The following is a 17,873-nucleotide window of genomic DNA, read 5'->3' as shown; positions in this document are numbered from 1 at the left end:
CTTATATTAAATTAATTTGATTTTTAAATGTATAACTTAGATGTAATTTTTACTTAATAAATTGTAAGTATGAGTAATACATTGAACTAATTACTAATGTATTAATGTGTATACAATGATCAGATTACTTATATAATTATAAGAAAAACTATACAATTAATAAATTTAGCATTGAGGCATAGGTGCAGTCGTGCAGATACAAAATATAAGCAATAAGCTTTTAATGATTAATAAATTAATTATATGTTAACTTACCAGAATTTGGTTCAGGTTTGAAGAAATCGAGTAAAGTTTTTGATTTAATTTTTTTTGAAGTCATGTCTATTTATAATGGTACTTTTAAACAAAAAACAATAAACACTAAACAACAGCAAAGAATAATATATATATATGTTAAAGACTAAAGTATAACAATACGGCTTCCTTATTTCCTTGTACTTTGTATCAAAGTACCAGTACCGTTATTCGTTAATAATTGTTAAAATGTTGAATTTTAATAATACATAATTTTATTATAACAATAATAATCTATTTTAAGCTTTTGGTTTATCATTTGATAGCTACCAGCCATATGATTAGTAGATATTATCACAGAAGAAACAAGGTAAACATAATACCATAATTGTTCTGTGATAATATAATTGAAACTTGTAGCCACCATTGAACTATATGATAATATTATAATATTTTAAATTATCATAATATACAGTCAATTCCACGAGAGAATAATCAGTCAGCCGACCAGCTTTCGTCGGTATTCGCGCATGTCACCCCACTCTAGAGACCGCGTCCAAACGGCGACGTCGGCGCTCGGAGTGTTTCGTTTCACGTCGGCGCTCGGAGTGTTTCGTTTCACGTCGGCGCTCGGAGTGTTTCGTTTCACGTCGGCGCTCCGCGTGTTTCGATTCACGCTTGGGGCGCCGGACGCCACAACTCAATTCATGATCTCTATACTAATATTAGGACGACTGAATTTGGCGGATACATTTTTTAAAAATGTTGACTATGCAGAGTCAAAATTTAAAAGAGTATTTTTAATACGTTCGTTAATTAAAAAGAACGAAAACGTTTAATACATTAAACAATGTATGATGGAATATAAATCATAAGTATGCGATTGTCTCATCTATCGATCGAAAGTTATTATTAACTAACGTCAATGTCAAAATATATAAATTATGATTCGTTAAAAATTTAAATAAATAAATAACGTAATTAGTAAAAAGAACACGTGCGGTATTTTTTGTTGTATCTACCATATGTATTTTCAAACATAATTGTTCAGTTATTACGATTTTTGATCTCAGACTTTTCGAACTGATATACGTACAGACTTTGTGACTGAAAATAAATAGAAGTATATACTGAGACACAATTCACATTTTACAAAATTCTCGGGCCGCAATATATACAGTGTTATATTGTGTGAATGTGACCTTTTTTGGTGGGATACAAATTATCGACAACAGTTAGATGTATCTATAACATCTACCTTATAACAATACTTATAATTCAGCATTCTAGAAATTCCAACTGGTGTATTTGTCAGTCTCTTTGGTGTCTATTGTGTAATGTATATTAAGGACCACTGGCTAGTCTGGCTGGCAGATGTTTTATTTCTCCTTCTATAATATGGAATGTATTACGCACCTAATACATATCGTGTATGGCCATGTCGTCATTTTTGATTTAGACGTATGCCACGATACTTTGTTTGTCCTTTGCCGTGCCCATAATCCACGTTTTCATTAATTTTAATATTGTCAGTTGTTATTTGTTGTAATTTGTTTCAATTTTTTTAAAATTATGGATCAATTACCTAGCAATACACGATCTCCTGCAAAACACAATCCGAGAGGAAAGGTAAGTCATTATTTAAATATTAATTAAAATTTTATTGAAAATTTCAAGTATGAATGGTTATTCGTTTTTGAATTAAAATACAAGATATAAAAATACCGTATATTATTTTTTATTGTATAATATGTGTATTTTACTATGATGTGTTTTTTTTAAAAATAATTTCCCAGTAATTTTTAAAAAAATCAGGAAAACAAAAAAAAAAAGTGACGGAAAAACAGCAATTTATTTAAGCAAAACCAGTTTTAGACAAAGTGATTTTGTTATGTGGTTGTAACCAGGGCTTAAATTCTAAAAAAAAATATCGTTTTTCCGTTTTTGGCTATTAAACGTTATACGATTTTAATGTTTAACGTTATTGTACGTTGAAACGTTATTTGATTTTTTTCTTTAAACGTTTTTGCATTATTAAACGTTATTTTAATTTTTCGTTTTTTGTTAAATGTTATAATTTAAAGATAAATAGGGGATTAAATGGTTATTTTCAATAAATTCTACCGTTATTTGTGACATAATTATCCATTTTGTTATGTAAGAATTATGAAATTAGACAAATTTCCTAGTTTTTGACAAAGACCAAAGAGCTAACTGATAAGTTAATGTTAATTTAGGTATTAGTAACTTCAGCAAGCTATGAAGTAATATTTATTACTGACAACAAATTTTAATTTTAAGTATCATAAATTTATAAATTATCACATTATCTAATACTCTGGTCTCTGTGCACAGAAACAAAAATAAAATGGCATCATACGAAATAGAAAATGTGTTTAATAAATTCTAATTATATTAGTCCACTGACTGCTTGAAGTATATAAATTACAAAATAGTAATTAGTTAATTTAAATAGCAGCTTAAACATTTTAAATGTTCAATCTTCAATGTAACTCTATAAATTATTAATATAATAACTTACCAGTATTATGTGTTGCAATTTGTAATAGGTAGGTATTAGACTTTTTAGCTCAAAATTGTAATCATAATAAATACTAAATAGTTGTAATTTACAAGTTTATGACTAATATTTTATAGATGGTAATATGTAATGAAGTTGTTATTTGTATCTAGAATTAATATTTATAAATAATATGATATTTAGTGTATTTTAAAATTTAAATTTTATAATTTTTTGTTGAGCAGTTATTCCACAATATAATACAATTTGTTTGACAGAAATTATTCAAACAAACTTATATTTAAATAATTAATAATATACATTTATAAATTAATAAATCATAGGCATTGATTAGTTGAATATTACAGAAATAAACGTATTTACGTCTTATAAAGTAATAAATAAACCTGAAAATAATTCGGAAAATATAAATTATTGTCAACAATAGTTAGCCAATTTTGAATTGTTCATAACGTTAAGATTTAAAAAAAAAAATCATATTGAGTTCAATGTAAAAAAAGCTCTAATGTTTTTTCGATTAACGTTACCTATTTGCAATTTTTTTACGTTACAAATACGTTTATTGTTAATTTTTAAACATTAGTTGTGATTAATGATGTATTATGTTTAATGTTATTCGATTTTTTTCGTTTTTCGTTTATTTATTTTATTTATTTTTTGTTAATTTTTTTCCGTTATAACGTTTAAATTATAACGTTATTTTTAACGTTTTGAAGCCCTGGTTGTAACTACATAAAAAAATAGATTTTGTCAAAACAGATTTTTCATAAAAGTTCTTGTTTTTCGTGATTGTGAAACGTAGCTTTGTAAGTACATAATTTGAGTTATGTAACAACAAATCGGTTTATGAAACTTAAATTTTGAATTATTTTGGCCATTTTTTGCCTTTCAAGTGCATATTTTTAATGCATTTTTAAAGTTTTATAGTTTAAAAAAATTTATTACGTTTAACCTTATTAGATCACATATAGTACATAAAACGTTTAAAACGTTTAAATATGTATTTGTATTAGGTATTAACTATGACTTATATTTCAAAATCTGATGTGGATAATATTGTAATCTAAATATATTTATTTTTCTCAGTTTGTTTGTTCTCGTCAAAAAACGATGATTATTAATGCATATAAAGCCAAAATGATCGAAAACCCTGAACATAAAATGGTTCACCTGAAAAAAACTTTATCTTACGAACTTGGAATTGGTCAATCGACAATTTATAACACCATATTGGAGTATCAACGGACAAAAACTGTTTCTTCGCCAAACAAAACGAAAGTCCGAAAACAACTGACCGAAAAAGTAGATGAGTTTGACAAGTATGGTATCAGAAGAAAAGTGCATCAATTTTGGCACGATCGTGATACGCCTACGTTAGACAAGATTCTTGTGTCCGTCAATGAAGATAAAGGTTTACCAAATTTTTCTCGAACATCATTATTTAGATTGTTGAAATCTTTGGATTTCGTATATATGAAGCGAGGTCGTAATAGTGGTTTGATTGAAAAATCTGAAATCATACTTTGGCGGAGAAGATATTTAAAAGATATTAAAAGATACAGAGAAGAAGGAAGGCCAATTTACTTTCTAGATGAAACGTGGGTAAACGCCGGAGATGTTAATAGCAAAGTATGGGTCGACAAAACTGTAACGTCAGCTCGAGTGGCATCTTCCGAGGGACTTTCGACTGGAGCAATAAACCCTACTGGCAAGGGGAAACGTTTAATTGTTAGCCACATCGGTTCCGAAGATGGATTTGTTCCCGGAGGTCTTTTGTGCTTTGAGTCAAAGAAAAACACCCAAGACTATCACGATGAGATGAACGGGGACTCTTTTCGTGATTGGTTGGAAGGTGTTTTGCCGAAACTCAAAGACAACGCTGTCATCGTAATGGACAACGCTCCTTATCATTCGGTGAAAATTGAAAAATGCCCAACTACGAATTGGAGAAAAGCTGACATAATTGCATGGCTCCAGAGCAAAGGAGAGCAAGTCGACAACACAATGCTTGTCATAGAATTGTTAGACCAAGTTAAAAAATTGAAACCATTATATAACAATTATGTCATCGATGAAATGGTAAAAGCTAACAATAAAATTGTCCTTAGACTTCCTCCGTATCATTGTGAGCTTAATGCAATTGAACTCGCATGGGCTATAGTTAAGAAACATGTCAAAGATAACAATAAAACTTTTAAATTACAAGACATAAAACACTTGTTAGTTGAAGGAGTGAATAAAGTTAGCCCTGATATGTGGAAAAATTTTGTCGGTCATGTGATAAAGGAGGAAGAAAAAGCATGGAGTTTGGATAATGTGGTCGAAGATCTCATGTCAGCAGAAAATCAGCCTTGTGTTCTTACAATTGGCCAAAGCGACACGGATGATGACTCGGACGACGATGATGAAGACTTCAGATACCTATCAGATACAGACTAAATTTTATTAATTAATTATTATACATTATTTTTACTCGAATTGTTGTATAATAGATTGTGTTGTGTATATATGTATATAAAATTTGTACGTATTATGTTGTTCCACTTTGTGCCATTTTGTACATGTTATGTTGTTCTGTGTGTAATAATTGTTGTATATAATACATTATGTTGTGTATATATGTATCTAACAAATGTTTTAACCCGAGTTGTATTTTTTAAGATATAATTGAGTAATTTGGTAAGGATTACGAAAGAATGTATACAAAATAAAGTTCAACAGTACGACTGTACAGTACTTGCGCCGTCGGGCGACTGCCGACAATGTAGTGGTGTATGCGCGCTGCGCGCGTAAACTTTGAAAGAAGGGGTATCGGTTTGTCACGAGGCCGGCCTCGGCCGTCGTCGTCAACGCTTGGAAGGGGTAATTGGGGTTCGGCGTCGCTGAAGCCGTCATTCGTGATGCGCGAAAAGTGATTATTCTCTCGTGGAATTGACTGTAGTTCAATGGAAGCCACGGACTAAGATATACAGGACTGTCTTATCAATATAATAATATAATAATATTATCATTGATTAAATATATAATATATTTATTATATATTATGTATACAATATACATATATTTAATCAATGATATTATTATTGTCGATTAAAATATTATCACAATTTGGTAGCCGGTAGGTATCACGATTTAAGATATTGGTATATTATATCGTGGTAGGTATTAATGGTATTAATAGGTGTTATGTATAATAATATAATATAAGATCTCGGGGGTGCAGAAAAATGTCGCAGGGGAGGCAGCTGCCTCCCCTGCCTCCCCCGTGCGCACGCTTATGCTGCTATCATATATTTGTAAATTTTGTTATTAAGCAGTTAATAAATAAGCTTGTAAAAATGATACCAAAAAAAAAAATCTTATTGAGTATAATTACAAATAAGTGAGGTTTGGTATGGTAATTCGATAAAAATGTAAGTAGATATAATGCGCTTGCGAGCGAAGCGAGCGGTTTTTTTTTACCCATTCGGGCCGGTCAAAACCTTTGCCCCCCTCTATTGAAAACTGAAATGACGCCACTGGTTGGCACTTGGTCTCTTTTTGATTTTCTTTACGTTTAACAGAACGCAAATGTTTTTCTGTTTTCAAATGCTGTATTACGCTGGATCTTCTTTCCGAATCGACTTTCGTTTCGCAATATTTGCAAAATAATACCCTAGTGTCAATACTAAAAACATTTTTACCGAACTCAGACACGAAAGTATTTAAACGACTACTTAAATTTTTTTTTTCTTTAGGCATTTTAAATTTTGTCAGACGAATATTAAAATCAGAATATTACGTGGCACATAAGCGGCAATCGAGCACGGTAAGGTAAGCGAACAATACGAACTACGAACACACTAATTTATTAAAGTAACAGACCACCGTTATCGAATATGTTTTCGACACACGAACAAACACATACTGACACACACCACGAACATACAATATGTCAATATCATTGGTATATGGGTATTTTGTTTAATTTTATCTAACGAGCGACTTCAATATAAATTTAAAACCTGGCCGGTCATTACGGTCATTAAAGGCCAATTCTTATTTCTTAGTAAAAACACTATAAACCATACGGGCGAGCGTCGCCGACGGCAATAATGACAGCTATTGGTAAAAATAAATATTTTATTCTTGAAAACATTTTAATTAAATAAGACGATTATAAATTATAATATTTATAAACATTTACACAATATTTCAACTATTACTCGGTATAGTATAATTCAAAACATAGACTGGGAAACCGTGTGCGGCGGCTATTTATTTTTAAATTATTTAATTTATAATATTCAACTATCAAAAACTTGTTTGTTGTTGATTTCTTATACATTTTTACCATAAAATGCATTTATATACTCAAAATCTTTAAATATGCATAATCATATAAATTTAGTAAATATGCAAAAATATGCAACATAAATTGTATTTCAACTGTATGGTTCATGAAACGAATTTGTATCGAATCAGATTTGAAATATGCAGCTTCCTGAGTAAGATGCAAATGCATAAAGTTCCGAGCCCTGATTACAATACAATGTATATATTATATAATATGCTGCGTTTATTATTAACATTACAATAATTTATTTCATGTATATTTTTAATTCACGTGTAATTTGATGTAATATGTCATAAATAAAAGTTTATACATTTTTATAAGTTATATTTTATATGTTAAAAATTTAATCTATTTAAAGATCTGAAATTAATGATTTTATTGTCATAATAATTAACATTAAATACACGAACTTCATGTACACATGTATTTTAAAAACCCGTATAAAACCTTTATGAATTGTCGAGTAAAATACGCGACACTAGTGGCTGAAAAACAGGTTGTGTTTGTTGTAGTTATTTGGTTTTACATCGGTATTCGGTACTAAGTAGGTACTAGGTATTACATAGGTAATAAAACTATAATAGGAAAAGTACTGAAAGGAACGATGGAACGAGTCATTTTGAATCGTTCCTTTAGTGAACCTGAAACGAAAGGAACGAAAAATCCCATCACTACTAAATAGTTCAAAAGTTTTGATTAATTTAAATTTAAAATATGAATTATTATTTATTATAACTACACGAGCACACAGCTGTTAAAATTAAATATGTACTATTATTATTGGATACGAATAAGAATATTGCTAGTATAATATTATAATATTATATTGTTATCACCATGTGGGTATATTTATAAATTTACGAAACATTCGTGAGACATGTCTCCACTAACTCAATGCGCGTGGTACTCTTCAAGAACCCACAACACCGCATGTTCCAAAGAATGAGACACTATTTATATTGTCTTTATTATCTATAAAAAATATAGCAAATAACATAATTATTGACTATTGTGTTGTTTTGATCCGACAGCGCCTATGGCCTATTTATATCTATTTGTTTATGCATGTATACTTTATAACTGTTATAAGCAGTGATGTATTCGTAATTTTTTTCTAGGGTATACGCTCAGCACATAGACGTATATTGAGGGGTGAGGGGCGGGGAGCTTAACCATCTCACTCTCTCAAAAAAAAAAAAAAAATTCTAACCAAACCTAAAATTAACTTATTGTGAGTCGTGGGGTATACCACCGCGCCTTTATATTTAAATTGATTTATCTACCCCCCCACCACAAAAAAAAGTTTTAAGACATGGAGTTAGTATTTACTTTTTATCACATAATTTTCATTTGCTATGTATGTGGTAAAAAAAATTGATCATAAACATTTTTTGTAAAAATTATAACTATAAGACAATTGGTAATTCAATAAAAATCTTTTTTAATAATAACATCTGAATATAATATAATATATTACATAACATTAATCATCATAAATATAAAAATGTGAACTGATTATAGAATCTGCCATAGACTTTTTTTTGCAGGTCTTCATTGCTCATGGGTTTAGGTTTATAGTTCTTCGACTTTGTGTCATCTGCAGACCTATGATTGACCAACCAACTTTTGACATAGGTATCTGGATTCCAAATATTTATTGGAGGTCCATTAATATTAATAAACATCAGATTTGAAATATTATATATTGTTAGCCTTGAACGGATATCCGTGCATATATTATTCATTGCACTGAACCCCCTCTCACATTCAGCTGTTGAACATGGGAATGTTTTGAGAAAATTATAAAATGTTGGCATCACTTTTTCGGGGGAGTTAGTTGGATCGTCAATTAGTTTTTTCATACCATTAATCGCTTCATTTTGGTTCAATAAAAATCGATTACATAAATATTTTATTTTATCTTCCCCGTATCGAATATCCACTTCATCAGGCCATGTTGATTTATCTAAAACTGAAATGTTTTCTAAAATCATTTTATTTTCACTTTCATTTTCAAGAAGTCTTGACATTAAATTATTTTCTATACTTGTTAGAAATTGATTTTTATTGATACATATTAATTTTTTGTTACATGTGAGTATTATATTTTTAAATTCAATTTCATCTATGGCAATTACTGCTTGTGCCATATGTTCACCATCGTGTGTTTTAAAAGAATTAATTACTCTTATACATCTCTTAATACAATGGTCTGCTTCCATTAATGTAATACTGTGACTTTGAAGTTCTGTTGATAAATAGCCAATTCATAAAGAACATCACACATAATAGATAGATCTTTTAAAAATTCAGGACTTGCCAATTTATTGTAGAGCCCTAAGTATTTACTTTTAGTTTTAGAATCTCTACTTAGATCATTTGATGCAATTGAAAAATGATTGCAAAGAGCTTGGAATATTTTCCATACGGCATTTACTGCTCTCCAGCTACTTGCAACCCAACGGACGCTAAGAACACGGCCTATTTTTAAAAATACTACTTCTAATTCACTGCAGATATTCTTTAATTCGGTTTGATTTTTAGGCGAGGCACTATACAAAACATAAAGTGAATCTAAAAATAGTTTAAAATGATTTGTGGCCACTATATCTTTAACCCTTTATAGGGCATAAGGTGCTTTTGCTTTGTTTAACCCAAAATTTGTTTTCCAGACTCGCATACATGTATATTTTAATAAATTTGAAAAAAAAAAATGTTTATACTTTAAGTTTGGAAGTTATAGGGTGGTAAAATAGTTTACCACTGATCATCTAAGACTTGTCTGAATGCCCGGTCTCCTCGGAACCGGGTCGGACGGAAAATCTTGCGGGGCGAATTGAGTGCCCTCGCTCCCTATGAACAAATTCTTGCCTAGACCGAGAGCTCGAACTAAAGGGGCCAGACCACCCATCGGGCGAAGCACGTGCACGTATTCAGCCGGCTCGGGGCTTGATACGAGAGAGGCACCGGCAGAAACGGCAATCTGTCGATAAAGATCAAAACCGTACGCGCTATAAAGGAGTCGTCGCGGTACACACAGCGGTGCCCCGACCTACTTGCTTGCGGACAAGGCAGTTGCGAGGGCCTGAACGCCGGGTTCAAACCTTGTACCACGGGACTCGGAGTAAGCCCCGTCGAGTCGGCTTGCTAATAGCGCCTCGACGCTCCGGGAGTGCTGGACCCGAGGCGCACGACCGCGTGGACTCACCGAGGACTCGCGCTCGCCCGCACCGGGGAAGGCACACTTGAGGAAGGACTCGTGGTGGTTGTGGGAGTACCGCCTTAGTAGAAGGGGTTTGACTCAGGCGATAATCCGTCGGGCTCTGGCCGCGGCGGTCACTCATTATGGCGCCCGAGGTGAGGCGGCGCCCCGGGTAGGACCCCCGGAGCAATCCGGGATTACTGCCCGGAAGAGACAACCACGCGGTTATATAAAGGGGCTGAGTGTCTCCGGGGCAACCCGGAAGAACTGGTCGACCCCGCAACACACGGAAAGATGATATCAAGACCATTAGATATAATATCATTAATTTCACTAATAAATGGATTTAAAAACTCAAAACTTGGTGATGGTTTTTTAAATTTTCCATGATATAATCCTACTGGAATTACAGTTTTTAATAAATGAGGTACATTTACAAAAGACAATAGTATAGGCCAGAAACTTGATTTGGAACTAAACGAAAGTGGTACACCATCTATGTTGAAACTTAGTTGAACAGTAAAATTGTTTTCAAAATGCCCAATATGTGGAGTTAAACATTTTAATAACATAAATTTAACACCGAAATGGATGTATGACCCAGGATGAATAGAAACAATATCATGACTACCAGTTTTTGGAGTTTTTTAACAACGTTCTTGTATCTTTAGGGAGTCGCAAACCTTCTGATCTTAAAATTGCCAACAATGAATTAACACAATTATGAGTAACATGAAAATCAACTACCCATTTTTGTAGTTTTGAATCTAAGGAATAATTTTCAGTTTTATTTTTAGTATTAAAACTAAATTGATTATGATAATTATCACTGATATTAGTTGCAATCTCTTGAAATTTATTTGAAGGCTGCAGAATATTATCGATTGATAAAGGCACACTGATAGAGACATCTTCCATAGTTGATTTCTGTATTTGTGGTGTTTCTGAGAAGCTTACACCTTGCTGTTGATTATTCAAGGATAATTGTTCAGATAAATTGTCCTTAACTAGTTGTACAAAATGCCTTCTCAATAATAAGTTAATATCCTTCTTTTTTCTGTTCTAAAAAGTATACATTAAAAAATATATATAATCATGATTTTCATTTAACACTTATGCTTTGTCGTTCTAAAATCTAAATCATTAATCATTTCATATAACATTTATCCAAGAACCTTCAACTCACTTCTGCTAATCTCTTTATTCCATTTTATTTTAAACTACCCAACATTTGATCTGTACACGCAGCGTATGCTGACAACTGCTCTATAAAATCTACATCTTGAAAAATTAATTTCCAACAATATTTTTGAATTTGCTTAACACTAGGGTTGAAATAAATTACTGAACCAATTATGTGCTATAATAATTAATAATTACTAATTATACATTTATTGTTATTATAAAATATTATTCAAATTATAATAAAATAATTAGAAAGAATGAATAAAATAAAATGTCCCTTTAAATAACAATAAAATGTTTTGTAAGAATAAAATAAAATTGTCCTTTAAGATTATAATCAAATGTTTTGAAAGAATAATATAAAATTGTGTGGAATCCTCTTAAAGCAGAGGTTCCCAAACTTTTCCTACTCGTGGCGCCCTTTTAGAACTGAAGTTTGCTCATGGCGCCCTTAATAAAATTTACGACTTTTTTTTTTAAATAATATAGATAAAATAATTAACATGTATAATTTTCAATAGATTACATGAAAATATTTATTTTTTATAATTATACAATGAAATATTTAATTTTAATTTTATTTGGTAAGGTAAATTAGACATAGTTTATCTGTAGAAAACAATTGAATTAGTGAGATGGATGAGCCTGGACATCACTGCATAGTTTTTCAAATCTTGGGATCAAACTTGATACCGCTACTCTCATTTCCTTCTCCACATTGATTTTTGACCGATATTTGCTTTTTATCACAGCGACCGCCGAAAACCCAGCTTCACATAAATATGAAGTAGAAAACGGAATTAAAACACGAAGAGCTTTTTCACATATAAGTGGATATTCATTTTTTATTGAAATCCAAAATTTGGTCAATTCCATATTGGTAAATTTTGATTTCAAACTACTGTCGCAAGACAACTCAATTAGATTTTCTTCTTCAGAAGAAATAAATTCTGATGGAACAATGGAGTTAAATGGATCTTGAATCCATGCAAATTTATCAGTGTCTTCATTTTTAAAATATTTCTCAAACCATATTACTAGCTGTGATAAATGATCTTCAAAAATGGGTTTCATATCTTGAGAAATCTCAACTCTATTAGAGGTCAGAAACTGCTGCAATATAGAAAAAGAATCTTTGCTTGTGCCTTCATTAATTTGTCTTCTCCATAGTTTGAGTTTTTTTATAAAAGCTGTCATTTTATCCATCGACTTCAAAATGTGCGTATTATTTCCCTGCAATGAGGAGTTCAATGCATTTAGTTTTTCAAAAATGTCACACAAATATGCCAATTTTATTAAAAAGTTTTCGTCAGAAAATTCATCGGCATATTTGTGCCCTTCTTCTTTAAGGAATATATAAATTTCTTGCCGTAGTTCAAACGTACGTGATAAAACATTACCACGAGAGAGCCAACGTGCACTGCTGTAGTACAACAAACTTGAGTGTTCAGCTCCCATATCGTCACATAATTTTTTGAAAAATCTTGCTTTCAGTGGACGAGTTTTTATAAAATTAACTACATTCACTACACATTCTAATACTTGGTTCAGAGCGGGACTCAGATATTTTGCCGCAAGTGCTTCTCTATGGATAATGCAATGGGTCCACAGTGCATCAGGGGCTTTGCTTCTAATAAGTGACTGTAATCCTCCATAACTGCCAGACATGGAACGAGCGCCGTCAGTACAAACACCGACGCATTTAGTCCAATCCAACATATTTTCTGACATAAAATTATTAAGAATATCAAATAAGTCCTGAGCCTTAGCGCTTGCTGTAATATTTTTACAAAAAAGTAGGTCATCACCATCTATAAACCTAACATAGCATATCAAATGAGCATCCTTATTAGTATCCGTAGCCACGTCCAGCTGCAACCCAAATTCGCTTTCTTTGATTTTTTCTATCAATTGATCATTGAGGTCCTCCGCCATATGATGAATTCTGCGACTAACCGTATTATTGGACAGAGGCACTTTTGAGAGTAATTTCCCAGCAGATTCACCAACCATAATATTTACCATATCTATAGCAGCCGGTAAGATAAGCTGTTCTGCAATGGTATGGGGCTTTTTACATTTCGCAATTCTATAGGATATTTTATAAGATGCGATCAAAGCATTAGTTGGTATTGATGCATTCTTAAAAAACGTACTTTTTTCCTGTTTTAGTTCTTTTAACTTTCTAATAAAATAATCTCGAGGTTTTTCAATCATATACTTGTGGTTTGCTTCTAAATGGCGCTTTAATTTACTCGGCAACATGCATTCTGGTGCCAAAACTTTCATACATACTACACATAGTGGTCTTTCTTCGCCGTTAATTTCTGTTGACGTAAAACCAAAATCCAAATAACTATTATTATACTTACGACATTTTCGCTTTTTTGCTGTTTCACCGCGACTGGTTGATGGTAAAATTTCTTCGTCTCCACATGTACTCGTACGTTTACGATTGTTTAATAAAAATCGATCCATAATAATTAAACACAGAACAAAGTCACAATTTAAAGAAAATCACAGAACTTACTAAATATAATATATTCTTAAGAAACTTGAACAAAATGTTATAACATGTCGAGACTAATACCGGAGTGTATAGTTAATAAATAGGTACTAACGCAGAAATGAATTTCACCAGACACGAACAGTCGTTTATCTTTATCAAATACAATAATTGTTTAGTATAGTAATAATAACTTATTGTAAGAATCAAGATAATGGTAATAAAAATGACGATGTTCGTCAACGTAAAATATCGTTGTTTATTTTTAGACCAGATAACATGGTCGGCAGCGAGGCACAGCCGCGGCTCCCCTGACAACAAACCGCGGCGCACAGTTTGGGAACCTCTGTCTTAAAGACTATTGCAAGCACTTATTGCAATTTAAATGAATTTTGTTTAAAAACAATAAAATATTATGCATTATTTATTTTTTTTTGCGATTAAGTTGTTGCTGTCCGTGGCGAAACCAATTTTGTACGTGGTTTTCAAATTCTATCTCAGTTGAATTAAATATCTTCAGTGCAATATCTAATACAAAAAAAAAAATAAGTTAAAATAAGATATTATAATAAAATGATTTAACTTCATTACTTTTTATAATTTTAAATAAGTTTAAGTTTTGAAGCTGGCAGTCATTTCGGAATCCTGTCCACGAATATTTTGTTGCAAGTTGATTTGTAAATAATCTTCCAAAAATTCTTTTTATAAAGTTGTTTGTATTATTTCCACCAATTTTAGTTACAAAATTAATCTGTAAAAGTATATTTTATAATGGTTATAAATCAGTGGCGGCTCGTGGTATGGTGCACAGGAGCACGTGAACCACCCAAAAAAATTATATAAAAAATTATTATATGCCATAATAACATAATATAATTGATGATTATACAAATGGACTGTAATTAAAAAAAATATTAATAAAAACAAATTTTTGCAGCTTTTATGTTAAGAAATATATTTATAAACGATTAAATAATATCGCGGAGCACAAGTTGTTTGTGCTCCGGGCGGCCGTATAAAAATTAGCTACATGCCTCAACACGCCGGTTAGTAATACATGGCAATTTGGAGCACATTTAATGTGTGCACCGATCCTATTTTATTGTCGTGCTATCGCGATATCGTGTCATTCGTCGAAACGATAACGCATCAATGTATCATTGTACAGTATCCATCAACTGCTGCCAGTGTGCACTGTGCAGCTGTCAAATCAACTAATAACTACTATAATATCCATTGACTTATTATTATTATTATAATACGTCTATGATAACATCAACGTTTCATAATATAAAAACAGATTAAAATCATATTGTTATGATTAGCTATTATTTGCCATTAGTTTCGTCAAACAGCGTGTCGTGTACGGTTTGCGTTTAATAGTTTCTTTGTACGAATATTAATATTATTAATTTTATACTTTTATTAATTATTTTTCGTGGGTACCTGTAGTTTTAATTTTGTGTTTGTAACTACCAATCAAACAATCAAACATGGTTACTGTTGAATATTTATTAAATAACAGTTTTTCTCGAAAATCTGGTGATAATAATTGGGTACAAAAAGGTATAAACGATTTGGCTCATTTAAATTTGAAAATCAAAATGCATGAAAAATAAACTTCTCACATTAGTTCACATTTTAATGGGGTAAAATGCTTAAAAAAATTTAATTTAGATAAGATAAGTAAGTACGTTATTTTGGTATTATTCGTGGTATGTACCTATACCAAAATAAATTTTTTTACCATCTAACAGATATCTCATACATTTTTTGTGCACCACTTAACGTGAACCTCACGAGCCGCCACTGTTATAAATATAACAATAATTTGATATTTTAATGAGAGATTACCATCTGATTTTCAAATTCAATTTCCAAGGACAATCTTTTGTCTATATTATGTAAAGATTCAACGTCTTTCATAGGAAATAAATTTAAAAATTCGTAGTCGTTCATAATATTATTATGTTGAGTCATAACTGATGCTGTCGTGCTTATTTTCTCATCTATTCTTTTAATATATGCTAATGTAATTGAGACTTTTTCAAGAATGAGTTTTTAAATTGCATTATCTGCAGTTGCTATAATAACATTAATAAAAATATAATATTGATTAAAATAGAGCATTATTCAATAGAAAAAATTATACAAAATGAATAATAATTTTAAAAAAATGGTTTTTGTATGGAGTAAGCTAACTAACAAAACTAACAAACCTATTTGAAAGTAAGAATAAGTATGATATAAAAAAAAATATATTAAATTAATTAACTAACAGAAATATAATGTTTTTAATTTGTGTTTATACATGGATCATAGTATTCCTCCTGTATTATTTAAACTTCATCAAAAAATGTAATACTTACATGACATCTAATTAAGAATTACAGTGCTTGGCATCTTATTATCAAGTATAGTACTTGAAAAATTTGGAGGGCTCAATTCATAAACTGAAGTTAAAGCAGCTAAAAGTAAATGGTAACCTTAATTTTATTATTAACCGAGGTATAAACATAAAAAAAAAAAATTATACACAATTAAATACTTACACGTAAACACTTCTGATTCAATGATTGCAGGACAGTTTGTCATTTGATCCAATTTCTCAGGAGTTTTAACAGAATCAGCATTATTTCCATAAGATTAATGGCAAGTTGAAGCACAATTGTTAGTTACTTTTAATATTTTAATGGGTGTAAGCTGAGCACTGCTACATGCTGTAACATTGTGTGTAAGAAAATTTTTAAATATAACTAATTACATAATTGAAATACAAATAAAACATTTCTTATATGTTATATTTATAACAACAACCATTATAAAATTCTCACATTAATTTATTTAAGTTAATGCCAAAATCATACGCTATATTTTTAAACAGTTTTAACATTGATTATATGAGTATATCTATACATATAAGTAACAAATAACATAGTTATTGATTAGACTTACTAAAGCTATTAATATAATATAATACAAATTATAATGTTAAAATAGTATAGGTATCTGCAGGTACTTACAGCTGTCATCGTCAACAGATTTTTCTATGTTCTTTCTTTTTTTTTTTTTTTTTTTGTTAACTTGTTCGGCGTTATCAGATTCTAATGCTGTTGCCGATATAAATATTTCCTTTTCTTTTATAGCTGCTTCTTCATAAGTATCTAATAATTGTTAATAAATAATAATCAATAATAATTGTACATCCTCCCCCTGTGGGTGGGGGGTAGAATTCACCCATGGTAGTCCATGCCCGTCGTAAGAGGCGACCAAAATGGACATATGGAAGGCAACGGGAAACCACCATATTAATATCCCAAGTAACAGCAATCAACATGACAGCTTCTCAAGTAAAATATTCCGGAGGTAAAATAGTCCTCCATTCGGATCTCCGGGTGGGGACTACGAGAGGAGAAAGAAATGTTAAAGAATATAAGGAATACAAATTCATAGCAACTTGAACGTAAGAACGTTATTACAGTGTGGAAAGTTGGAAACCTGAAAATGGAAATGAACAAGATGAAAATTGATATCCTGAATATCAGAATAAGATGGCTGAACCAGGAGACTCTGGAGCGGAGACTACAGAATCACATGCTGGGAACAGCAGAGAAGAGACTAGGTATAGGGGAGAGGCTGATAGTGAATAAACCCTAGGCGAAAAAAGTTAAAGGCTACATACAATACAATGAGAGAATCATACATAGTCGATTTCGACTGAAACCAAAGGAACAATAGTAGCTCAGGTGAAGTGCCACAGCAAATAGCAGTAGCGAGTGAAGAGTTAGAAGAAGTACATGAGCACCCTAGGACAAATTATTGTGAAAGTGTCAAGGAGCAATACGTAACTGAACGAAGTATTACCGTA

General features: G+C 31.1%; 1 protein-coding gene and 1 pseudogene across 1 annotated transcript; one reads left to right on the top strand and one right to left on the bottom strand.

The window, feature by feature from the left end:
- Nucleotides 1–3,913: 3,913 nt before the first annotated feature.
- Nucleotides 3,914–5,215, top strand: LOC112596185. Its single transcript, XM_025341677.1, has one exon. The coding sequence runs from the start codon at nt 3,914–3,916 to the stop codon at nt 5,213–5,215; it is 1,302 nt and encodes a 433-aa protein (XP_025197462.1).
- Nucleotides 5,216–15,844: 10,629 nt separating this feature from the next.
- LOC112596183 lies at nt 15,845–17,246 on the bottom strand (annotated as a pseudogene).
- Nucleotides 17,247–17,873: the final 627 nt, after the last annotated feature.

This window comes from Melanaphis sacchari, unplaced genomic scaffold (genome assembly GCF_002803265.2).
Source record: "Melanaphis sacchari strain LSU unplaced genomic scaffold, SCAv2.0 Contig307_pilon_pilon, whole genome shotgun sequence".
Taxonomy (NCBI): Eukaryota; Metazoa; Arthropoda; class Insecta; order Hemiptera; family Aphididae; genus Melanaphis; species Melanaphis sacchari.
Note: the sequence above shows the minus strand (reverse complement) of the source record. Positions and strands in the feature narration are given on the sequence as shown.

Excerpts from the sequence above, each read along its gene's own strand:
- LOC112596185 (XM_025341677.1), top strand. The coding sequence starts at position 3,914 with ATGATCGAAAACCCTGAACATAAAATGGTTCACCTGAAAAAAACTTTA.